Below are 23,051 nucleotides of genomic sequence, written 5' to 3' on the forward strand. Positions count from 1 at the left end.
CATGCCCACGAAGACTCAAGAGATGCTTGGTGCTTGGCCGGGGAGGGGGGGCCAAGAGGGGGGAGCAACCCGCAAGAAGCGATTGATCTTTGCAGGGCAGGGCATCGAATGGCAGCCCAAGACATGGACGACACACCACCAACGACAGCGCAACCCCTGTCTCATCTCTCATGCCCCCCATGGCCCTGGACGCCCTCTCAAACTTCGTCGCCGTACAGCTGCGTGTAACTGGTCCGGCGTCTGCCCATTGTCCATTGTGCAGCGCCAGGAGATGGGCGTTCCGAGTGGGCAGAGCTGCTCTCTGTGGTCACCGTTGGAAGCCCACTCATCACACCGTGCTTTGTGCTGGAGAGAATGACTGTTTGGAGGTGGTGTACCGTGTTGGTATTGTTTGAGTTGGGCGGTGACGAGGTGTACACATTTCTTGATTTGTGTTCAAACACGCGTCCTGATGACGGATGCCCTGTAACGGTCGGTTCGGAACAACGGCACTGGCTTTGTCTTTTCGCGTGTCCGTCGAACAGTCCTTGTTCGGTTTGAGTAGAGGATTATGCGGATAAACATGAGGCGCGCAGAGCAGAGGCGAGTTGATGCTGACTGACTCTTGTGCAGTGGACAGCCTCGAAGATGGATCCGTACTGCGGTAGGCGTACGGAGTGTAAACGGATACCATTGTCGTCTCCAATGCGATTCAGAGTCTAGGAGTCCAGAGTCTAGACCCCAGGGCGGCCGATTCTCATGGTGGAAAATACCGAACTGGGGAAGGCCAGAACCTCAGACGACGCAAGGGACTCCCGTAATGTGGCGCGATTTTCTGCCCCAAGACGCTGGAAGGGTTTAAAAGAAGCGGCCGAGCGCACTCCAGTTTCTTCGGCGCAGCTTCGAATGATCTACTGATTGACTTTTTCGTCGTTGTTCGTGTAGGTGCGAGTTGAAGACGGATGGATGGAAGTGTGTAAGGCAGGGTACCTTACCTTAGGTAAGGCAGGTAGTAAGACAAGATTCGCTAGGTACCAAGAGGTGAGGTGGTTTACAGTATCGAAAAGGTACACGATTGAGAAGGCTCAAATCCGGCTGCTTTGTGTAGCTGTCCCGCATTGTGCACCACATCAAGAGTGCGCCGTCAAGAAAAGATACATTTGCATCATTACGTGTGCCTTGTACCTCTCTCCATCTCAATACCTTGCCTTGCCTCCACTTCAGGGCAGCAGCCACCCAGTGCCTTCATCAGGCCCTGAGTGACTGAAAAAAAAGGCCCCCAGTTTACCCAGCTGCCCCCTCCCCGTTTTCCATTGGAACTTGGCCTTGGAATTAGCGCCCAAGCTCGTCCCCGTCCCGCCGCTCCCCGCCTTTTTTGCCCACTTGAATCCCACTCCATTCACTCACTTCCTGTCGTCTCTCTCAAAAGGAAACCAAGGTCCTTGGGCTCACCCGTCGCCACTGCGTCGTTTGCTCTTGCATTGCTGCTCCCCTCTCTCCGGTCTGCTCAACATCAAAGCCGGTCCCTTCAAGCCGAAGAAAAACTGCAGGAAACCCCCTCCTTCCGTTCCCCGGTTCCGATACAGACCAGGAACTACCACCTCGATCCATATCGCCTGCTCGACCTGCCTTACCTTGGGCACCGGCACGTCACCTGCGCACCCCAAAACTACTCTCTCCCACCTCAATATCGATCTCCTGAGTCCTGCGGGGAAAGCTATCCGCCGACGACGTTTTACTTTCCAGTCTCTCGCTTCCAAGCCTTCTGATCTTCAACGACACGCCCCGATAGCATTATTATCTACTCAGCCTCGAACCAGAGGATCAAACGCTCGACAGCGTCGCTCTCCAACTCCCATCTATACTACGTCAGCTCCTCCTACGAAACTACTCGACCACGCTAGTTTCTGGTTTTTGCTCGTGCCCAGTGCTGCAGTCGTCACACCTCGACCTACACTCGTCAAGTAGTTTGGCTTGGCTTCGGCCCTTTTTGACAACTTTGTGGCATCCTAAGTCTGGGGTACAACTCTCTCCAGCTCCAACTACATCGTTCTGGTCTGCCCTACTTACCCTCGCTACCATGGCTGATCAGAATTCCTCACAACCTCAAACCATGGAGCCTCCTCACCAGGTAAGCATGCTCGCATGATGTGTCCCCGAGCTGGCCTCTATCGCGAACCGTACTAATTGTTCCACGTAGGCGCCGCCCAGCGTCCCCTCCCCCGCCCTGTCCACGCCTGGTTCCGTTCCCATGATGAACTCGCCAGTTCCCCTCCTTCGCCCTGCCATTCCCGGCGGCCGAGGCGGAGGTGCCCGCACACCGAGACTCGGTCTCGCCATTCCCCCATCACCAAATGCGAAACCCGTCGGCGGACAAGCACCACAACCCGTAAACTCACGACCACCTCTCCCGACCCTTCACCTGGCTACGCCCATGGGCAGTCAGTCAACACCGTATGAGCAACCACCGCGCGTGGGAGGCGTAGGACAATCTGCCAGCGGCGGTAGCGAGAGCAGTGCGGCACACTCGAGATCTGGAAGCTTCGGCCCTCTGGATGGTCGAGCTAGCAACCCTACATCAGCTGGCTCTCAGTACTCGGCACTGTCCTTTGCCTCACAATATGGCTTTGCACGGCCTCAAGGAACCCCCGACCCATCGTCCGCCGTGGGCTCAATCTACTCTGAGCGGAGCGAAGGCGGTGTCGGCATGGAGCGAGATGGCAGTTTGCAGGGTCTAGAAGCTTTTGACAAGCTGTCATTAGAGCGGGGCAGGACGCTGGATGTGGAGGAGCTCGACTCCGAGTCGTGGAGGGTTGCGAGTATGGAAAACCGGATTGAGGAGCTCGGCAGTCTCGGCGAAGGTGCTGGCGGAGCCGTTACAAAAGCCAAATTGAAAGGTGGAAAGACCACATTCGCCCTCAAGGTGCGAACGCTTCATTCCCCATACCGAAAAAATTGGAGACTAACATACCCAGGTCATTACCACAAATCCCGATCCCGACGTCAAGAAGCAGATTGTGCGTGAGTTGGGCTTCAACAAAGAGTGCGCGTCGGAGCATATTTGCCGTTACTATGGCGCCTTTGAGGACTCGACTACGGGAACGATCTCAATCGCCATGGAGTTTTGCGAGGGTGGTTCCTTGGACAGTATTTACAAGGAGGTGAAGAAGCTCGGCGGCCGGACGGGTGAGAAAGTCCTGGGTAAGATTTCCGAGGGCGTCCTGCGGGGACTGACGTACTTGCACGGCATGCGTATCATCCACCGAGACATCAAGCCATCCAATATTTTGCTTTGCAGGAATGGCGACGTGAAGCTATGCGACTTTGGCGTCTCAGGAGACTTTGGTACCAAGGGAGAAGCCAACACCTTCATCGGAACCAGCTACTACATGGCCCCGGAGCGTATCACCGGTCAATCCTACACCATCACCTCTGACGTGTGGTCGACTGGCGTGACACTGCTGGAAGTGGCGCAACATCGATTCCCCTTCCCGGCCGACGGCACAGAGATGCAGCCACGAGCTGGCTTGATCGATCTACTCACCTACATTGTGCGGCAGCCGATACCAAAGCTCAAGGACGAGCCGGATGCCAACATCTTCTGGAGTGATAACTTTAAGTATTTCATCGAGTGCTGGTAAGTGATAAGAGTTTGAGCGAGTGTGCGATCATCTGCTGACCGGCCAAAGCCTGGAGAAGGAACCTACCAGGAGAGCGAGCCCATGGCGGATGCTCGAGCATCCGTGGATGGTGGAAATGCGCGCGAAGCGTGTCAACATGGCCAAGTACCTTGCTCAGGTTTGGGGCTGGGATACCAAGCAATGATTGGCTGATGGTCACAATGCCGTGGCGATGCGCTCACAGTAACATTGTGCCATTCGGCGAAAACACGGCGACACTTGAATGGCAAAGCAGCTAAAGGACATTGTTGCTCCTTGGCGGGAGGATTATGACAGCTACCGAGGAAAGCGTCAACACACACCACAAGCGAGACATGGACAAAGAACCAAGTTCAAAGGGGGACAACTCTGTAGCGATGAAGCAAGCGGAAGAGAGAGGCCATTTTTCATGATTTAATAAGCGACGGGCATACGGGCACAGGATTGCCAATGTTACGCCTTCAGGGGGTCAGATTTACTTTCTGGATATATGTAGCGGAGGCAGACATGTGCCTGGACATGGTCAGGTATTCAGCGAAGACTGTAGGCATTATTGTGTGTCCAAGCGATTGCCTGTTCGGTTTGGAGCAATACAAACAAAAAGATTCTGCCGATGCTGATGGGGGCTTACACTTTTTCTTCTTTATGGCCGAGGGATCAAACTGAGGTGTGCTGGGGAGAGAGAAAGGCTGGCTTCCAGGTGGCATTGTATGTATATGCTCGATTCAACGAATCTCTTCTCTCCGAGGGGGGTATCTAGTCTACAACCATTTACATGCCAAGTAGATCGCCTTTTGAGCCGGTGATGCCTTTGTTTTTGTGTACTGTTCTTGTGGATGCGTTCCTTTTGTGAGGTATTTCATGATGCTGCAGTCGTAGTCTCGGAAGTCTCTGTGACCTCGGCAGTCTCGGTGATGACAGGAGTAGGGGCCGCAGCATCAGTAGTAGTAGCATCACCAGCCACCGCGACAGGGGCAGCCAAAGGAGCCGCAGCGACCTCGGACTCGTCGACGCCCATCAGCTCCCGCAGCGCGACGGTGGCATAGGCGCTCTTTGGTAGCTGGAAGGTGACTACGACGGCCGTCTTTGTCTTTTCGGGGGACGAGGGGGTACCGTTTGAGTCGTTGGTGGCTTCCGGCTGCTGCTTCGGTTCCTCGGTCTGCGTTGGCGCATCTTGCATCAGCTCATCCGCCTTGGCCTCGCCCTCTGTTCCCGCCACGGCCACTGCCACTGCCGCATCCGACACGGTCTCGGTCTTGACCTTCTTCGCCGCATCCTGCTCCTCGCCGGCCTCTTCTCCCTCCTGACGGCCCCGCTTCTTCCCACCACGCCCAGCACCGGCGGCGGCGCGGATACGGTCCATGTCGGTGGGGTGCATCTGCTCCTCGTCGTCCTCGTACGCGCGGACCTCGAAGCTAGGCTCCGAGAGGAAGCGCACGACGACTTTGCGGTACGCGCCGGGCAGGCTGAATTCGCGGTGGCGGCGGAGCATGTCGTGCGGGTTGAGGTTTCCGTTGTCGCGCATAAAGGTGCTGTAGAAGTCGCCGACGGCGTTGGTGGGGTAGGCGACGGCGTGGCCTGGGGAAGGGAGGACGATGTCGTGGATGGTGTAGGTTCCCGAGGCGGCTTCTTCGGCGGTGAGGGCGCGGGCTGGGGCGGAGGAGGAGTCTGCGTCGTCGAGATCGTCGTCTGCATTTGCGTCGGCGGTGGGAGAGTCGAGGACGAGGTCGCCTTCGACTACGGTCTTGCCGTGGAGGCGCCAGCGGTGGCTTGCGGCGTGGTTCCAGACGTAGGATTGGTAGGCGTGGAGGTACATGTTGCGCAGGCCGCGGGTGATGCTCGTGAGGGCACCGATGAAGTCTCGTCGGGACGGGGCGGTGGACCGGCCGAGGTGGCGGATGAGGGACGCCTCGGCGGAGAAGCGGCGGGGCAGGTGGGAGAGGGCTTCCTCTGCGGAGCCGCCGTCGCGGAAGACCTTGCAGGCGCGGTGGCGGTTCAGCTCGTCGCGGGCGTGGCCTTGGTCCGGGACTTCGCCTGCGAGGGCGCGTTGGGCAATGGCCTCGTCGTAGTAGAGGATCGCGTTGACGGCGGCTTCAAAGTCGCCTTGCAGGAGGAGGCGGCCTACCTCGTGGGTGCCGACGGCGTGGGTTCCGAAGCGCTGGTGGCCGAAGTAGTTTATCCAGCCCGGGTTGTGCATGCTCGCCATGGCGGCCTCGACGGAGGCGCGGATTTGGGAGGAGCGGTCGGCCGGGGGGAGGTCGGGGTTACCGGCGACGAGGCAATCTTTGAGGGCGATGACGAACTCGTTGCCCCTGTGGGCGCCGAGGTGGATGGGGGACTGGGCGTAGCGGTAGTCGCCGACGGTGACGCCGAACAGGCGGGCGCGGAGGAGGGCGTCGGCGCGCTGGCCGCGGACGGAGCAGCGTTGCGTGGTGGCGGCGCGGCGGTCTTTTGTGCCTGCCGTGCCGATGGCCTGGGGTTTGATGCGGAGAGCTTTGGAAATTTGGTGTAGGGCGTCCATGGTATCGCGGTTCTCCTTGTAGAGGGTGAAGTGGAGGTACTCGCCCTCACCGGGTGCGACAGCCTTGGGCTGCTTCTTCTTCTGCTTGTTGTTCTCACGGTTGTTGTCGCGGCCGCCGCGAACACCCTTGCCCTTTCCGCGAGGGGGAGGGACTCTGGCGACGATGGCGCCCGTGGGATCGGTGGTGGTGTCGATGGTGGAGTTAAAGATGCGGCGGACGTTTTGGTGGAGCTGGGACCGCTTGTCCTTGTCGTCCATCACGGGGGATGTGACGGGCTCGGTCTTGGCGGTCTTGTCGGCGGATATTGTCTGGTAGATGGTCACTAGCTGGTTGGCGAAGTCGGCATTTGTGAGGGAGGCGATGAGAGCGATGTCCTCGGCGGGGACTTCAGGGATGACAGCGGCAGGCTTCTCAACGGCCTCTCCGTCTTGCGATGGCTCTTCTGGTTTCGGCTCCTCTTCCTTCTTCTCTTCCACTACGGGAGCAGCAGGAGGAGTAGGTGCTGGTGGAGGCGGCGTGTTCTCCTTTGGCGGCGCGGGAAGGCGGGTTTCTGTGAGGTGGAGGACGGATCCATCTTTGTTGATTTCGTAGACTTGGAAGTCGGTGTATCTGAGAAGTTGTGTTAATAAAGAAATATTATGAGGCGGCCAGAAAACTTACCTCTTGCGCATATCTCCAGTCCAAGCGACCATGCTCGGGGCGATGCGCTCAGTGATGCCGAGGGACGCATCGAGGCGCGTGCCGTTGGAGCGGCGGACTTCAACCACCATTATGGTCCTTATTGGTAGCTAATTGATATTGGATTGTATTCTCGAGGGAAGAGAGGCAAAACTCGGATGAATTGATGAGCCTGCGTATGTAAGGATGAGATGCGGGATGAAGCTACATCGCGGGGCCAATTGCCATATTTTCAGTAAACGCCGGCAGAAAGTGGTTGTTGAGATAGAATATAGAAGGCGGTGTACGTAACTCCCACCATGTATGGCCATTTCAGGAAGGCGGTCAGCCTCACTCATACACTTCGGCCAATTCTCATATGAGATTCGCTCACTTTCAATGCTTTCCCATGTGTCACCAGCTTTCATGACTTTCAAGTTTCTTTTCTTTTTATTCCAAAGTTACTTGCTCAATCCACCTTCAGTCTCAAAATCTCAATTGCATTGCCACCCATAATGGCCTTGGCCTGGTCACTACCCTCACCCACCGCCACAGCAACGGCATCAGCGTTCATGCTCACACTCTCCCACTCGCCCTGCTCATCAGAGGTCAACGGCGGGAAGAAGGGGTGATCGGTACCGAACATGAGCCTATCCGCCCCACTGGCATCAATGGCCGCCTTCAACCCAACCTCTGAGTAGATGACGGCGTCGAGGTAGATCTGTTCCTTGAGCACAGTCCAAATCGTCCGCCGGCCCTTACCGACCTTGCCCTCGCGCACCAGCTGCCCGTCGTGCATGATGCAGCTTTCAATTCGTCCCGCCAAGAAGGGCAGCGTGCCGCCGCTGTGCGCCAAGAGCATACGCAGCTCGCGCACGTCGTCGAACACGCCGGCCAGGTACATGCGCGCCACGGCGATGGTGGTCTCCATCGGGAAACCCAGGGCCAGGGGCAGCACGTGGCCGTACTCGTTGCTTGCCCTGGGGCCCCAGACATCATTGGGCAGCCCGTAGTGCGGGTGCAGGAAGATGGTCAGGCGGGCAGCAGCGATAGCCTTGAAGATGGGCAGCAGTTCCGGGTCGTCGAGGCCCTTGCCCAGTCCCGAGGTCCCGAGGATGATGCCGCGGCAGTACTTGAGGGACTTGACGTGGTTGATGGCCTCCAAGATGGTCTCGAGGGGTGCCGTCAGGGGCAGAGCGGCGAAGAAGAAGAGTCGGCCCGGGTGCGCGGCGCACATGCCGTCGAATTCCTCGTTGACGCCCTTGGCCATGGCGCCGGATTCGGAGGCATCGATGAAGTCGAGCCACGGGTTTGCCAAGGAGATGACGGAGATGTTGATCTTGTGCGTGTCCATGAAATGGACCTTTTGGTCGAGCGAGGCGTAGTGGGAGGTCAGCGGCCGGCCGGGAGGCTTCGCCGAAGGATCCTTGGTGGCCTCATCCAGGGCTTGTTCCTCCGAGGCCAGGAGGATGAGACGCGGGTCTGGTGTTTGCGGGAAGCTGCGCACGACGGGAATGGTGGTTCTAGATTCGAGGATCTTGACGTAGGACGGGGGGTACATGTGGGTGTGGATGTCCACCACCGTCATAGGTGTTGATGAGGCCATTGTGAAATCGGCTGAGCAGATGGTGTCCCTTTACTACCTTCGTCTTCACTTGGAGTTGGCGGTGAGGTGACCCAAGGTACAATCTTGGTGATTGGTCTTCCTGATGTTAGCCAGTGGTCCGGCTTTGGAGATCCAGACTCAAGATGGTAGGTTGACTTACAAGATGAAGAGGCTCACTAACAGCTCAGATAGAGAGAGGTTCCAGCTCAGGTCTTCTGCAAGCCAGGAACAGGAAAAGGAAATGATCTTGTTGTTGTGGTCAGTCCCTAAGTTGGAAACTTTCCCAGGAGCAAGCAAAGCTGGTGTTGCCCCTCGTCTTCCTTTTAAAAAAGTAAGTACCAGTTACCCGACAAACTACGTCTTTCCAGGAAGGTGATGAGGTCGCCACGACCCGCAGCGCCTGGCTCCCCCTCCAATCCATGTTCCCCTCATATGCAAGCGCCTCAATGCACCGCATACCTCACAAAACCCCACACGCGGGCGTCTCCAAGGACCTTGTCGATTATCTTTCTACTTTACCCCGCCGTTATCTCCAATCGTCTTTCCGCGCGCCGGCCTGTAACGCACCACCGGCTTCTTATCGTCAGACTTTCCCCCCCCCCCCCCCCTCTGAGACAATGATGAGGTACTGCTTACACATAAGTATAACGTGTAGGAGCTCTCCGATGAACTTCCCACTCGTGCACCCGCGGACCCAGCCGGTCTTGTTAAAGGGTTTCTTCTGATGTTTCTTCCCGTAACGCCCCGTTCTGGCCGGGGATCAACAAGGGGGAACGCCTGGCCCCGTCCGGAACTGATTAGACGGCGCCGGTGGTTGGCTGTTAACTTACGATGTTAATGCTTGGCCTCTGGTTGGCTGAGCCGCCGCCAAGGTACCTAGACAACCTACCGTAATCGACGGATAGATATAAGTCGCTCGGAACCTGTACCGCACGGATTTTAGTAACGAACCTTATCGTGACTTCTTACTCGAGATTACACCTCACGCTGATACATGTGATGCTCCCAAGCTTCAACTGACACGTCCACCTCTGAATCTCTCATCCATCATCTCTCAACTTAGTGAAAGGCAACCGCACCTCATCATGGCAGCTACAGCAGTAGACAAGGAGGGTCTCTTCATCCCCGTGAGTGACATCAGTGACACAACATCCCAATCGCCTCAAGCATCACCAACTGACACCAAAGATCAAGCTCATCGACTTCTCAGCCTTCCTCAACGGCGACGCCGCCAAGCGCAAGGAAACAGCAAAACAAGTCCTCGACGGCTTCCAAAACGCAGGCTTCATCTACCTCCAAAACGTCCCCATCAGCCAAGACCTCCGCGCCGCCACCTTTGCCAAATCAGCAGACTTCTTCGCCCAGGACGAAGCCGTCAAGCAAGGCCTCGGCTGGACAACCCCGCAGGCCAACCGCGGCTACTCGGCCCCCGGCCGCGAAAAGGTCAGCAACCTCACCACCAACGAGGAAATCGAAAAGGTGCGCGCGGGGAACCCGGACCTCAAGGAGAGCTTTGAGATTGGCCGCGACGGCGAGCCGGACCACCCGAACCAGTGGCCCGTCGAGCGGGATGGCGAGCGCGTTGCGGGGTTCAAGACGCAGATGCTCGAGTTCTTTGGGCAGTGTAAGGCGCTGCACGTCGAGGTGATGCGCGCCATTGCGGTGGGTATGGGGTTGGAGGATGAGCGGTTCTTTGATGGGTATACCGACGTTGGGGATAATACGCTGCGTCTACTGCATTACCCTTCCGTCGACCCCAACGTCTTCAAGGTGAACCCAGGTCAGGTGCGTGCTGGAGAGCACAGTGATTACGGGTCTATTACGCTGTTGTTCCAGGACGATCGCGGTGGCCTGCAGGTGAGGAGCCCTAATGGTCGGTTCGTGGACGCCACGCCGATTCCTGGGACGGTTGTCGTGAATGCTGGAGATTTACTTGCGCGGTGGAGTAATGATACTATCAAGAGCACGATTCACCGCGTCGTGGAGCCGCCGCGGAAGCCGGAGGACGGGACGGAATATCCTCCTCGGTACAGCATTGCGTGAGTGGCCGTGTTGTCTATTTTTTGAGGCTTTTGACGTGCTGACAATGCTGAATAGGTACTTTTGCAACCCCAACTTTAAGAGTCATATCGAGGCTATCCCGGGGACGTACGCAACGGAGGCGGAGAAGAAATACGATGGTATCAACAGCGGGCAGTATCTCGTGCAGAGGCTGACGGCTACGTATTAGTATGGTAGAGGACAGCATACCTAAACTGTGGTCAATATTTAGAAGCGAGCTGAACTAAATTACTCAACATTTCTAGCATCACGTTCCTTCATGAGCTTCCCGCAGTCTCGATCTCGACAACTTCCGACTAATCTTCTATCAGGACAAGGGAGTCTCGCACTCTCCATAGGTGACCAGTTTGATCTGCCGTTTACCTAGATGTCCAAAGTCATCTTCGAAGTAGCTGGATAGGCTGCTTTCAACCGTCCTGGCTAATTGATGGAGTGATTCTCTTGAAGTTTGGCAGAGAGACCGCACCTTTCTAGCCGAATGTGAACGGGAACATTGTGACAAGACTGAGAAAAGTAGAAGATGATTGTGGCTACAGCGCTGTTGAGTTGCATGCATACCGCAACAAAACTACTTCACCTCGCCCCAAACGACACCACATGGTGTACCAAGTGATGTGGTCCAAACTCAGCATGACTGCACCTATAATGCTCAGATACTTATGTCGCCTCTTGCTGAGTCTAATCCTACAAAAACTTTTGTCCACGCATCGCAGTTGCAATAATCGCCACCGAGCAAAACACCGAAACCAGCGGGTTGACTTTGACCTCCTTGCGAGAGTGAGGGAACAAGGTGTACATTGAAACGGGGAACCAAATGGCAAAGGGCAAGTACACCACCATATAATAAAAGCCAGCGTCTTCTTGTCTCATCTTCTTTCGCACCGCCGCGGGATAGGCATGACCTGTCCCCAAGGTCCTAAGAGCAACTTCGGCTTTGTGGCGAAGAAGGCAAAGGGAAAACGCTAGACCACCACACGTGGCTGTTTCATTCCAGCTACTTCTGATGGGACGTCTCTTTCTGTTTAGCCACCAGGCGACGATGGGGATCAGACCGAGAAGGAGATCGATCCCGAAGAATAAGGGACGGCGGCGGAAGCTACCACGCCATCGTGATCCTAAGAGCGAGCGCAGATTCGTGATGGACCTGACGTATTCGGCCAACGGCTTGGTGTAGAAAATTTTGACGAGGAACTGTTCCTGACCGAGAAAGTTTACTCGTTCAATCTTGGCCCGGGGAACGCCAGCTTTGAGTGAGAACCTATTTCGGAACTTTGATAAGTCTCGATGCTTGTCGGGAAGTAGAGGCTCAGAAGATGTATATTTCTCGACTGACATGAGACGTTCCAGTGTCTCTCCTTCTGGCATTGGTAGGGTGTAGCAGACCAATGGAGGAGGTTCCATCTCGAGAGAGAAGAAGGTACTGAGCGGACTTCTTGGGTCTAGGACAACGACGAAGCCATCCTTATGACTGCCACCATCAGGCTTTTCATCCGTCGGATCTTGCTTGAAATGAAGGAGAGTGCGTTCCCAGCTGCTAAAATTACCACCAGGTTGCCATGAAATGAGGGAGTTCCATTCCTTCTGGTAGGCACGCTTTGGGAAAACGCCCACCAAGTGTTCGGGGCAGCTTTCCGGGTGTTGAATACGGACCATTCCAAAACGGAACATTCCACCTGCAAATTGTTTGTGCCAAAGTATTCGACGCTGCTGAAGCTGCGAACGGCATCGCCTGTCAATGTGAACGGTAGTCAATTTCCGACATTTCTCTACAATTTGCCAGGACAAAGAGACTAGACCCTTACTGGCATATTCACCAGCAACGCCGGTATGAACCAGTCTCACGGCAAGAATCCTGTCGAATGTACTGTCCATCATACAGTTGAGCACACCATATGAATAAAACCCGTCTGTGACGACAGGAAGCGCGACACGCAGACCGCGGTTTGTCATCTCCATGATTGAGCTTGTTCGTTCGTAGAAACCCTCGGTCTGAGTATCAACCCACCCAACAAAGTCTCCAGGGCTCGAGGCCAACGCAGGTATCGTTGATGCGTTAGAGATGTTTGGATCATCAAGGGACTTGAGCGACTGAAGCTCGTGCGTCAATGACCACGCGAGTATCGAATCGTCAGATGACTGTCTCATAACCTCGATCTGCAGTCTCTCAAATGCCTTCTCCGCCTCGCCATAGAGCAGTGGCATGTTCACATCGAATATACCTAGGAGAGAGTATGCTCTGTCCTCCACCCTCGTAGTTTGCCGCCGAGCGGCCCACGACATCCGCTCAGCGACCTTGGCTCTGTGAACGTGACGGTCTCTCAGAAAGTCGGTCGGTATACTGGTGATGGATCCGATCTCGCGCGCCAATGAAGAACGTGTACCAAGTTCCTTCCAGGCAGCATTGAAGAAAGAGACAGCCGGGGGGGCAAGCAGCTCCTGCAGAGTCCATCCTCTCGTGAACCACCGACTGTTGCCAAATTGCCTGTCGAAACCGTTCAGATCGTCGTCTGGCTGGATGTCTTCGAGGTAGGCATAGCAAATCTGAGAGTCTTTGTACCACCGATACATGGAGTTGATAGCCTCGGAGAGCTCAGCGCTGCTCGTCTTGTCGATGCAGCAGGTGTCAACCCAGACCCATTCGAAGCCGTTTTTGGCTGCTAGGCAGCAGAAACCGTCGATCTTGGTGTAGCCTCGCTTCTTGGTGTGGTCAGGACAGTCGAGGTCTTGAAAGGTGACCTCGTCGTCGCCCCAGGTATGGGACAATATTGCATATTCCGGTACACTAATAACGAATTCTCGTAGCTTTCTCGTTTCGACGTTCAGAAGTCGCATATTTTCACAGATGAGCGTATTGATGGTAGTTCACGAGTCGACAGAAGACTGCGCGTCGGCAGAGATTTGTGTGTTGACAGAGAGTTGCGAGTAGGCAGAGAGTATATCAATAGGGTGCTATGCATCGAAAGAGACTGATAACAACATGAGCCTATCCATCTACTCCGTAGCCGCCGATGATCCTGTGTTGGACCAAACCCCCGCGCGATAGCATGCAGCTCGCAGCTCGCAGCTCGCAAGCATGGTTGCCTGCATATCTGCGAACCAATGAGCACTTCCAACGCGACAGGCTTCGAATTAAAGCTAGGAGATTGAAGACAAAAAGGCTGGCCGTGCTGAGTTTTTGGCAAAAAATCACTTGATAGAGGTTCTTTGATAGAGGTTCTAATGAGAAATCGCCCCGTGGCACTGCGGAGGTCATATGGAAAGTTCAGTTGTTCCGTGTACCAGTCGATGTTGCTTCTCCCAAGGGATGTTGTCACATGTGGTGGGGTGGCGAGGCGGGGCACTAAAGGTACCTATGATGAGCACGCGCACTGTCTCAACACTGTGCACAAACGTCAAGCTCCAAGCTCCAGCTCATCAACGACATCGCAAAGCTGCTCACAATCGTCTTTCTCATTCATCTAACTTAGTAACAAAACCACAATATGAAGAAGACATTACTCATAGTGTTCATCCACGGTTTCAAAGTACGTAGCTCCATGCCCTTCTTAATGATTTCCGATTTCTAACATATCCGCAGGGAGGTGACGACACCTTTGGCGACAAAGAGGGCTTCACAGCACAACTCCGAGCAGACCTCGCCGCCCTCCTCCCAAAGATCAACGTAAACGTCCTCGTATATCCCAAATATGAGACGCGCGGCGACCTAGGCGAATGCGTGAGCCGCTTCCGAGACTGGTAAGTTCCCATCGCCATCCCAGCCGGCCATCAGACAAGCCAGCTGACACACCCCACCTAGGCTCCTGGAAAAAGTCATCGATCTAGAAGTCGCAAACAACACCCCCTCACCAACGGTAGACCCCTCCGTCCGCGTCGTCCTAGCAGGCCACTCCATGGGCGGCATCGTCGCCGCCGAGACCGTAATAGGCCTCACCTCGGAAAAGCCAATCTACTCAGAAGACGGCGTCGAGAAGCCCGAGCTCGACTCCTCCTCCGCCACCTTCAACAGCCTCATGTTCCCCTACATCCAGGGTGTCATCGCCTTCGACACGCCATACCTAGGCATCTCCCCCGGCGTCGTCGCCCACGGCGCAGAGGGCCACTACAACACCGCCAACGCTGCCATGACGCAGCTCAGCGGGCTCGGCACCGCGCTCTGGGGCGCGAAACAAGCTACCTCGCCATCTAGAAATAAGGCCCCCGTCGCCGCTCTTCCCGCCCCGCCAGCAGCAAATTCCTCACAGCAAGGAGGATGGGGATGGGGCAAAATTGCAATGGTGGCAGGCTCCGCCGCCGCAGTAGCAGCGAGCGCCGGCGCGGCCTACTACAACCGCGAACACATCACCCAGGGCTTGAGCTGGGCGACGTCGCACCTCGAGTTTGTCGGGTGTCTCGCAAAGGGCGCGGAGCTGCAGAAGAGGGTGCAGTACATGGTCAAGCTCAACAAGGAGCTCGATGTCGGCTTCGCGAATTTGTACACCCGCCTCGGGAAAGCGGCCGGCTCGAAGGAGGTCAGCGTCGTCGGCACGGTGTTGGGTCGGGACCGGACGTTTTGTAACCTGCCGAAGCGGGATAATGGGGGCATGTGGAGGCAGGCTGTGAATGATGTAGCTACGGAGGAGACGCAGGCGCATATGAGTGAGTTAATACCCCTTTTTTTACTGACGAATCCACTGTTTCTAGGGCAATTGGCTGGAAGCTGTTCAGGGTTTGCTGACTGAACTTGTCTAGACATGTTCGAGCCCAAGATGAACCCGGGGTACGATAAACTCAAGGAGGACGCGGCAAATCTCATCGCCCAGTGGACGCGAAACGAGTGGTACGAGTCCAGCGAGGAAGACAAGCTCGCCATCAAGGAGGCGGGCGAGAGTGCTACCGCTTAAGACCTTAGACCGTGATCTTTCCCTTTTTTCTCTATTATTACGGCTGCTAGAGTGTGGACGAATTTTTGTATACGCCCGTCCTCTTCTGTTTTTGTCTATAACCATACCATACCCCCGACCATTATATAGTCCTTATACCCCACCTAAATTTTGGATTTCACGCCCTTCATTTCTAGAGTTGAAAGAATTACTGCGTCTTGGAGCGGCCCGCCTCCTCGGCCTTCAAGTTGCGCATGACTTTGCTTCTCTGCTTCATCATGTACGTGTAAAGAATATACGATCCTATTCCATCGTCAGCACTCCCTCCTCAAGTTCACACCCATAAAACAAGGGCGTGCGCAAATGGAAACAGAAAAGGCAACATACCAGGAACATAAACAGCAAGAATAGCATACGAAACCCACGGCGCCAACTCCCCAAACTGCCTAGCCGGCGCAGCAGCGTAGTAAATCAAGACGCACTCGCTCGTGATGCCGATGGGGTACAGCACGAAGAACGTGTTATACCGCAGCCACGTCAAGAACTTGGGCTGGAACCCGCTGAGTGTGAGGGCGAAGTACGAATAGCGAATCACCTCGGTGACGCTCCAGGCGAGGAGCATGGACGAGTACCACGGGCTGCGGGCGAGGTAGGGGAACGGGTAGACGACGCCCCAGACGAGGACGAAGCGGGAGAGGACTTGCATTACGGTTGTGAAGACGGGGGCGCGGACGACGCCTGTGAGAGACATGATATGTTAGCCTTGTATTCCATGGGTTGATTCCTCTCCTCTGCTGTCCCCTCCGGTTCAGGTAGAACGGGGAGAAGACAAAAGTAGAAGTCAAGAGTGTAGGGAGGGAGTCCAAACGAACCGAGCAAAGCGTGCAGAACCTCCATGGCAGCCATACTCTGCGTCCACCGCGTCCAGTCGCCAACGCCGAGATGAACGAAATGCGGACCGCGGAGGGCAAAGAGCGCGACGGTGCGGCCGAGGACGGTGGCCCAGGCGACGGCGGAGACGAAGTTGTAGGCGATGAGGTAGCCGTTCTTGAGCGGGGAGGACGGTCGCCGTTGCGGCTTCGGGACTCCTGCGCTGTCGGCCATTGTTGCTTGTGTGCGTGCGATTTGGAACTGGCTGTTTGAGCTTTCGGGTGTGTGTGCGATGCTGTGGGAGGTTTAATCGTTTGTGCCGGTGATGATGGCGAGAGGGTATTTTGCAGATGGATGCCTTTTGGGAAAGATTGTTGAGAGGGAGGTTGAGCTGCAGCCAAGGGTTCCATCGAATTATCCCACATCCAATTGGGACCGAGGCACATCCTGCACCTGCCTGCCCTGGTGGGTGGCATGGGTGTACTGGGGTCGTCCCACTGTACAAGGCACGTCGCGGCGCGCGTTGGTGCTGGTTTACAGGGGTCAAGCTCTGGATTGCTTGATCCGACCACCCCAAAGCTCCCGACTGACTTTCCCAAACACATGGCACCTACGTCAAGGGATTCGCGATGAGCATATGCTGACCCGAATAAGCTTCAAAATGTATATCATTGTATACTATGTAATAAATCCCATGTTTAAACCCCGCTGCTATGCTGGCATAAATCAGATGTAAACGCCCCATGTCTGTGAATCAACATCACGCCCACAACTGGTAAAACATGGCCGACATCAACGCCACAGGCACCCAGAAAGCCATGGCGCTCGACTGTCCCAAAAGCTGGCCCGGCGCCGTACCATTGTGCAGCATCACAGCTTCGCCAACGGTGGCGGACGAATCGATACTGCACACAATCTGGCACTTGCCCTCGCCGCGGCGGCGGTCCAGGTGACCCCTGGGACCGAGCCCAGCAGCCTGGTGGTAGCTCTTATCGAGAACATCGCGCTTCGAAGACGATTCCGTGGAATTAAATACCATTTCGATCCACTGAATCTGCATGACGGCCGAGTGCCCGACCTCCATGACGCCAGACCACGACCCGCCGTCGCTCCACGAGTTGAGCATGACACGGCTGGGGTCGCGAGGCACCTGGAAGGCGATGCTCGACGTCTCGGACCCGTCGACGAGCCAGGTGCTGTCCTTTGCGTCCCAGTCGAGGCGGTGGACGGCCCAGTCGCGCCACGAGGTGCCCCGGGGCATTGTGCCGTTCTGCGTCGACTTGTCAATCGTGTTGCCGCTCGAGTCGAATGACGGCTGGTTGGTGTACTGGATGCGGTCGTCCGGGTCCTTGGTCAGCACCTCAATGTCGGCCTCCTGCACGTCGGCGTACTTGTCGGCCTCGCGGTAGGTGAAGAGCGCCGTGCAGGCGCCCGGGTCGCCGAGGGTGCGGGCGAGCATGCGGACCGAGACGAAGTGGTAGCCCATGGAGACGGACTCCATCTCGGCCGAGGACTGGAAGTCTTCGAAGCGGACGGTACGCATGCTCATAAAGGTGTCCGAGGTCGCGTCCTTGTCGTTGTTCTTTTCAATGTAAATGTTGTTGGGCGAGTTGACCATGTTGACTGTGGCATCGTTGCCGTCTTTCCCCTTGCGGTCCGTGTTGTTCCAGTTCTGGATACCCCATATCGCGCCCCATGCGTCCGAGTTGAAATAGTCGGACGTTGTGTTTGCGTTGGCACTCGCATCCCAGTCGGTGAGGGCATCTGGGACCCCGGCGTATTGGCCGAGGTTGCGGAAGTCAAAGAACAAATGGTTGCTGAAATAGCTCTCTGATGAGTTGGTCAAGTAGCAGTCGCACACTGAATCGGCGACGTAGGGGTGGTCGTCAGCCACTACCAACGGCAACAGCGTGAGAGCGAGGCTCACGAGAGGTGCCCGTCTGAAAGACATGATTCCACTGCTGCTTGTCCGTGTGTGGCTTGGCGTTGTGGATGCGGCTCTGTCAAGGAATGCAATCGATAATCTGGGGGAGGCAGAACGCAGGGAGGGCGGGATATGGGACGATTTTATCGAAAGAGTGATCGACAAATTGTCCGAGTGCTTGTCTTCCACACCTCGTAGTCAAAGGCGACGTCGCTTTGGAGGTTGTCCCCTGCCACGGTGCACCGGAATGTGAGACGGGATCGTGCGTGCGCGAGTGTTTCTTTCCCTTCCGGATGCCCAGTCCAGCCACTAGATGGCCAAACCCTCGCCTCACCCGAGGGATGGCAGCCCCCGGATCGAGGTTTCCAGAAGGTGGAGAGAGAGAGAGACTGAGAACGTGGATCAGAACCTAATTCAAATTGTTCAAGAGCAAAGCGACCGATCCTTCACGGAAACGGCGACGGGTTCTCCTGACGATGCTAGTGGCGCCACTGGGCACCGAAAGGTAAGACCGCCAAAGATTTGATAAAAAACGTCCTGGGAAAGTTCCAGTCCATCATCTGCAGGGACTGCGACGGCGGCGCAGGTTTGGGGTAGCACAGAGTATCCGTAGGCAACATAGGTATGATCGGGGGCGGCCTCCCCCGGTGGACCACGACAGGAAAGCTGGAGAGAGCGATCCCTCGTCAGGGACTGAGCGGGAAGGCTAGGCGACGGTGATGATCTGAAAAGAGAGACTTGACCCAAAACGGGGTCTTGGGTTGGGTAATGACACCCTTAACCTGTCCGGATGCGGCGGCCGTCGCCTTTGGTTTCTGTGTCGTTAGCGTTGTTGGTTGGAGGAGATGGCCGTGACCGCTCTAGACTTCTAGGCAAGCGGGAAGACGAACGATGGCACCGTGGCGGCGGCCGTGGCCATGCTTCAAGCTTGTGTGTGCTATTTGTGGCCATAAAGAAACCTCAAGGAGGCCTGCTGGTTGTCCTGGATCTATTGGGACGTTGCGTTGGCGGGCCGAGTGGTGGTCGGATGGTTCGTGGAATACGATGTTTCTTCGCAGCTAACGTAGGGCCGATGTTGTATCGGGGGAGGATGGAAACATGAAATGAAAGGAACTAGCGCTCTGCTTTTACCCCGTGAGGTCAGTGCGAAAAGAGAAAAAAAGTGCCTCAACTTCTTCGAGTATGGATCTGTATCCTGTAAGGCAGACTTGCATTACATGACCGGGAACATGTGAAGACGTCCCCCACAACATTGTCCTATCAGGTGTTTGTTTCTGGTTACCCCGGTCACACCAACATGACCCATGGACTTCTGCAGAGTACAGGGCTGAATTATTCCTTACACCCTCGATCTGAGGCATGTGGACGCTAAGAACTAGATTCGGTGACTCTAAATCCTCTCAGATCTAGTTGCTCATCATAAGACCAAGGTACCTAGTCCATTCGACTTCCCTACGCCAATAAGATCCAAATGCGTCAGGGTATTTATGAGGAGCGACGATGTCAAGCAAAAATGACTTGGATGATGAACGAGCTTCTGCGGGTTATGGCCGCCGTGTATTGCATATTACACCTAAATCGTGGAAGAAATATAGAATCTTGATGGCTGCTCATTGTAGCATGTGCGTCGTGGAAATACAAATCATCAAACGGAGCCGGTCCTTTCCCTAGGACTTTGCACCGAATACGCATCACCTGGCGATAGAAATGGTAGCAAGGAAACCCCTCATCCTACACCTCAAATGACACCTTGAGTAAACTCATCCAAGATAGTCATCTCTTCAAAGTTCTCAATCAAGCGGTCAACCCTTGCCGCCTCGCGGTCCGTCACGGCAAGATCAAGATCAGTCACAAACATCCCAGTCGCCCGGCCGCCTGCCTTGGGCCCCTTGCGTGCTCTGAGGTCTTGCAGCAGCCCCAGGGCTTCCGTCATGTCCATGCCCCCTTTCCTGACAACCATAGAAAGAAGGCCCCCGGCGATCACTTCGGCAACGGTAAAGGAGCTGTACAGGGCCTGGTAGGCGCGGATGCAGCTGAGAAAGTAGGGTCGCCACTCTGGATTCGTTATGTCGCTAGCTACGGCGTTGGCTACATGGATGAGGGCAGTGTGCCCGAAGATGCTGTACGTCGATTCTGGGTACAGCGCGTACACCTCGACGAGGTCTTTGAGCTGCTCGACGGATGCCGCGAAAAAGGCGGGTATCTGGTCGGCTGACGGTGACCAGAACTTGAAGCCATGCTGTTTGTCGCTTGGGATGAACGGCCTGAGGAGGTAGAGCACAGTCCCGTGGAACCACATGCTGTGAGGGTTATTAGTTCGCACACCGTACACTAACAAAACAAACAAGGTAAACTTACTGGCAGGCAAGCACATGAGATGGGCTGTGCTCGTCTCGTTCCATACTCTCAGCCAAGTTGTCTGCCCAAGACAGCAGTTTGCTGTACTTCTCCAGCGCAAAGGCTTGGGATGAATGACCCGGGCTGGTCTCGTGCTGATAAACCCAAGTGATTTGAGAGGAAATGACCCATAACTCGCAAAAGGCAGCGAAAGTGTCTGATGTTGCAGGAGATCGCCCTCTCTTGGTGCGATTTCGAGACTGGGATCGAGCATCCGAGTCAGACGAGGGCGCTGTGCTATTCGCGCTGCTGCTACGCTTGTGCTCGGACCCGAGTGCTGGGTTCCCTAGTCTGGCTTTACCTGGCATGGGAAGAGTTGGAGGATACTCGGTAGTCGCTGGTAGACAAAACTGAGCTGTCATACTACACTACTCGTCAGATGTGTTTCTTGAAAGAAGAATGACCTCATGGTATGGCCTTGCCTCAGAGTATTGAATACCCCCCATGCTACTTGAGCAGTTGCCCTAGCCTGTGGTTCTGACAGGCGATTTAGGTCTACAAAGGTATATGCGTCGGGGCAGCCAAAGAGCTTGAGACGCTTCGCCATAGCTGCTGTATCTTTGATAAACTTCACATTGAGTTCACCATTACCATTACAGCCGCTAGACTGAATCAAGAAAGCCAAAGCTGCAATGGTAGGTAGGGTATCATCGTTATGCGCATGCCAGAGCTTGTTCGACTCGTCTTCCAGCTCCTGGCTCCATCGAGACGCTTCAGGTTGCTTTGCCGCATACGCTTGCTAGTCGAAACAATCAATAACATGATTCTTGAAAAGGGTCGGGGGGTCGGGAAGGACTAACACAAGCGAAAGCAAGCAGAGCATTGACGAGCAGTGAGGAACAGTATCGAACTTCCCCGTAGACCAAGTCGTTGAGGAATAAATCTACATCGAACAAGCCTAATATCGGATGGTCTGTTTCCAGATACAGGGAGATGACTTCTGCTGCATCCTGATTACTGATGGGCACTACGGTCCAAAAGGCAATGTTCAGATCTCTCAAGCGAGGCTCGTTACGAATGCGCGGCGTCGGTGGAGGAATAGGTCCCATTGGTGGAACAAAGAAGGCCGAGTCAAATGCTCGAGAGGGCTTCGGAGAGGCTGTAGAAGGACTATCTTCCAGGACTTCAGCGACAGTAGGGTATTCTGGTGCTTGGCGGTCCTCGAGAATCGAGCCCTCCTCGGATGCGTCCTCGACCCGAGCTACTTTGGAAGGCCTAGAGTCGACACTCTCGGGCATTTCGAGACGACCAAATCTTCTAGTCTGAGGGTACAAAATAGGATGGCGTCTCGTGAGTTCAAACTCGATATTGGACGAGATATGAGGCAGTACCTCCCGGGCGTCCTTTGGCCCCGACGGCCTTATCGCGCGAAGAGCAGCGTAAGGGTCGACGGCGAACTTGAGCTTCTTCAAAGTCTGATGGGCAACATCATCCGGCATTGCCGTGAGTTGGCTCAACATGTCTCGAAGCATTTGGTTCTCTCTTTTCAGAGCCATAGCGGCCGTCTCTGTCTCATTAGCGCTGATATAGACACATTGTGTCTTGAGCTCTGTGCACGCTTTACATGAAGGGCGTTTGCCGTCACACTTGAGCAAGCATGTCAGCACGTTCAACGAGTGATGAGGACCAGCACTGGCACCAAGATAATAGAGATGTGCTTACTGCTTTCTTCTTGGACCGACAAGCGTTACAAGCAACCTTGGTACTCGGTAAACGTTTCTTGATCGACGACTGGGCTGGAAGTAAACGTGGTGGAGGCGGTTGTGAGGCTTTCGGTGCCGGGAGCAGAGGCCGCAACGGCTGGGGCTTGGCCTGGTCAGACATGACCGCCAACGGCCTCGCAGCTAGTGCGGCCGGACTGGTGTGATGAGAAGCTACCTAGACTCGAAGTCGGGACCTTGCGAAGAGCTTTTGTCGTAGATTGTATGTTGTAGAGAGACGGGGAGGTCATGGGAAGGCCGTATGGTCCAAGGCCGTATAACGAGACTGACCGCTCGCGACGAAAGAAAAGTGAGGGGTATTCGGCATACAGACGAGAGGCAGAGGCAGCATAATAACCGATGGAGAAGCTGTTGAACGGCAAGCAGAGAGCAAATAATCGTCCCAATGGGGAGAGCAAGGCAACACGTGAAGGGGATGGCTTGCGGAGAGAGTCGACATTGGCTCTCGGTTCCAACGACAGATCGATGCGGCGCCCAGTGAGGGTTGTCGATGTTGGCTGGAATAGTGATGAGGGTGCGAAAGGCAGGCTGGCTCCCAATGCGGTGAGATGAATGGCATGCAGGTATTCGAAGGAGCTGAGGCAGGTTGGCCAAGCTGCAGAGACCTCTCTCTCGCTCTTTTTGGGAAGAAGGGAAGAGGAAACAACGGTTCGGATAGGTCGATGAGGGTGGGAGGCTAGGGCCAAAGAGGAGGGAAGAGAAAAGGCGGCGCAAAGAAAGAGAGAATAGAGTAAACAAGAGGCCACGAGAAATGCAGAGTCATGTATTTTGCAAACTGCTCTCTACTGCGTACTGC

At 55.4% G+C, this 23,051-nt stretch overlaps 9 protein-coding genes across 9 annotated transcripts; 3 read left to right on the forward strand and 6 right to left on the reverse strand.

Annotated features, from left to right (window-relative positions):
• Window positions 1-2,059: 2,059 nt before the first annotated feature.
• On the forward strand, window positions 2,060-3,804 carry BDP55DRAFT_550116 (kinase-like domain-containing protein; the record flags this gene model as incomplete). The annotated part of the gene is made up of 4 exons (XM_060568989.1): window positions 2,060-2,110; window positions 2,180-2,902; window positions 2,955-3,616; window positions 3,669-3,804. The coding sequence occupies 4 exons, from the start codon at window positions 2,060-2,062 to the stop codon at window positions 3,802-3,804; spliced, it is 1,572 nt and encodes a 523-aa protein (XP_060430715.1).
• A 693-nt stretch (window positions 3,805-4,497) lies between these two features.
• BDP55DRAFT_550195 (pseudouridine synthase) lies at window positions 4,498-6,930 on the reverse strand (the record flags this gene model as incomplete). The annotated part of the gene is made up of 2 exons (XM_060568997.1): window positions 4,498-6,769; window positions 6,821-6,930. 2 exons carry the CDS (start codon window positions 6,928-6,930, stop codon window positions 4,498-4,500), a joined length of 2,382 nt encoding a protein of 793 aa, XP_060430716.1.
• A 185-nt stretch (window positions 6,931-7,115) lies between these two features.
• Window positions 7,116-8,769, reverse strand: BDP55DRAFT_660542 (amidohydrolase). Its single transcript, XM_060574641.1, has 2 exons — window positions 8,584-8,769; window positions 7,116-8,519 (listed from the first exon to the last, which is right to left on the reverse strand). Exon 2 carries the CDS (start codon window positions 8,421-8,423, stop codon window positions 7,287-7,289), a length of 1,137 nt encoding a protein of 378 aa, XP_060430717.1. The 5' UTR covers window positions 8,424-8,519; window positions 8,584-8,769; the 3' UTR covers window positions 7,116-7,286.
• Window positions 8,770-9,333: 564 nt separating this feature from the next.
• On the forward strand, window positions 9,334-10,742 carry BDP55DRAFT_98658 (2OG-Fe(II) oxygenase). Its single transcript, XM_060581349.1, has 3 exons — window positions 9,334-9,550; window positions 9,618-10,462; window positions 10,521-10,742. The coding sequence occupies exons 1-3, from the start codon at window positions 9,509-9,511 to the stop codon at window positions 10,651-10,653; spliced, it is 1,020 nt and encodes a 339-aa protein (XP_060430718.1). The 5' UTR covers window positions 9,334-9,508; the 3' UTR covers window positions 10,654-10,742.
• A 1,656-nt stretch (window positions 10,743-12,398) lies between these two features.
• On the reverse strand, window positions 12,399-13,316 carry BDP55DRAFT_509440 (heterokaryon incompatibility protein-domain-containing protein; the record flags this gene model as incomplete). Its single annotated transcript, XM_060567698.1, has 1 exon — window positions 12,399-13,316. A coding segment is annotated over one exon (918 nt), but the record flags the coding sequence as incomplete, so codon positions are not given.
• Window positions 13,317-13,752: 436 nt separating this feature from the next.
• Window positions 13,753-15,364, forward strand: BDP55DRAFT_608252 (uncharacterized protein; the record flags this gene model as incomplete). The annotated part of the gene is made up of 4 exons (XM_060571133.1): window positions 13,753-14,008; window positions 14,062-14,219; window positions 14,281-15,119; window positions 15,213-15,364. Exons 1-4 carry the CDS (start codon window positions 13,967-13,969, stop codon window positions 15,362-15,364), a joined length of 1,191 nt encoding a protein of 396 aa, XP_060430720.1. The 5' UTR covers window positions 13,753-13,966.
• Window positions 15,365-15,376: 12 nt separating this feature from the next.
• Window positions 15,377-16,567, reverse strand: BDP55DRAFT_98648 (tyrosine phosphatase-like protein). The gene is made up of 3 exons (XM_060581348.1): window positions 16,216-16,567; window positions 15,731-16,081; window positions 15,377-15,646 (listed from the first exon to the last, which is right to left on the reverse strand). The coding sequence occupies exons 1-3, from the start codon at window positions 16,445-16,447 to the stop codon at window positions 15,552-15,554; spliced, it is 678 nt and encodes a 225-aa protein (XP_060430721.1). The 5' UTR covers window positions 16,448-16,567; the 3' UTR covers window positions 15,377-15,551.
• A 406-nt stretch (window positions 16,568-16,973) lies between these two features.
• Window positions 16,974-18,164, reverse strand: BDP55DRAFT_727534 (concanavalin A-like lectin/glucanase domain-containing protein; the record flags this gene model as incomplete). The annotated part of the gene is made up of 1 exon (XM_060579320.1): window positions 16,974-18,164. One exon carries the CDS (start codon window positions 18,162-18,164, stop codon window positions 16,974-16,976), a length of 1,191 nt encoding a protein of 396 aa, XP_060430722.1.
• Window positions 18,165-19,875: 1,711 nt separating this feature from the next.
• On the reverse strand, window positions 19,876-22,358 carry BDP55DRAFT_693040 (uncharacterized protein; the record flags this gene model as incomplete). Its single annotated transcript, XM_060577184.1, has 5 exons — window positions 19,876-20,437; window positions 20,496-20,897; window positions 20,957-21,273; window positions 21,335-22,120; window positions 22,197-22,358. 5 exons carry the CDS (start codon window positions 22,356-22,358, stop codon window positions 19,876-19,878), a joined length of 2,229 nt encoding a protein of 742 aa, XP_060430723.1.
• Window positions 22,359-23,051: the final 693 nt, after the last annotated feature.

The sequence above is a fragment of the Colletotrichum godetiae genome (genome assembly GCF_030913485.1).
Source record: "Colletotrichum godetiae strain CBS 193.32 chromosome Unknown BDP55scaffold_16, whole genome shotgun sequence".
NCBI lineage: Eukaryota > Fungi > Ascomycota > Sordariomycetes > Glomerellales > Glomerellaceae > Colletotrichum > Colletotrichum godetiae.

Excerpts from the sequence above, each read along its gene's own strand:
- BDP55DRAFT_660542 (XM_060574641.1), bottom strand. The coding sequence starts at position 8,423 with ATGGCCTCATCAACACCTATGACGGTGGTGGACATCCACACCCACATG.
- BDP55DRAFT_98658 (XM_060581349.1), top strand. The coding sequence starts at position 9,509 with ATGGCAGCTACAGCAGTAGACAAGGAGGGTCTCTTCATCCCC. Across the intron at positions 9,551-9,617 it reads AGGAGGGTCTCTTCATCCCC|CTCATCGACTTCTCAGCCTT; the intron begins GTGAGTGACATC and ends CCAAAGATCAAG. Across the intron at positions 10,463-10,520 it reads CCTCCTCGGTACAGCATTGC|GTACTTTTGCAACCCCAACT; the intron begins GTGAGTGGCCGT and ends AATGCTGAATAG.
- BDP55DRAFT_98648 (XM_060581348.1), bottom strand. The coding sequence starts at position 16,447 with ATGGCCGACAGCGCAGGAGTCCCGAAGCCGCAACGGCGACCGTCCTCC. Across the intron at positions 16,082-16,215 it reads GGTTCTGCACGCTTTGCTCG|GCGTCGTCCGCGCCCCCGTC; the intron begins GTTCGTTTGGAC and ends TGTCTCTCACAG. Across the intron at positions 15,647-15,730 it reads TCTTGCTGTTTATGTTCCTG|GATCGTATATTCTTTACACG; the intron begins GTATGTTGCCTT and ends ACGATGGAATAG.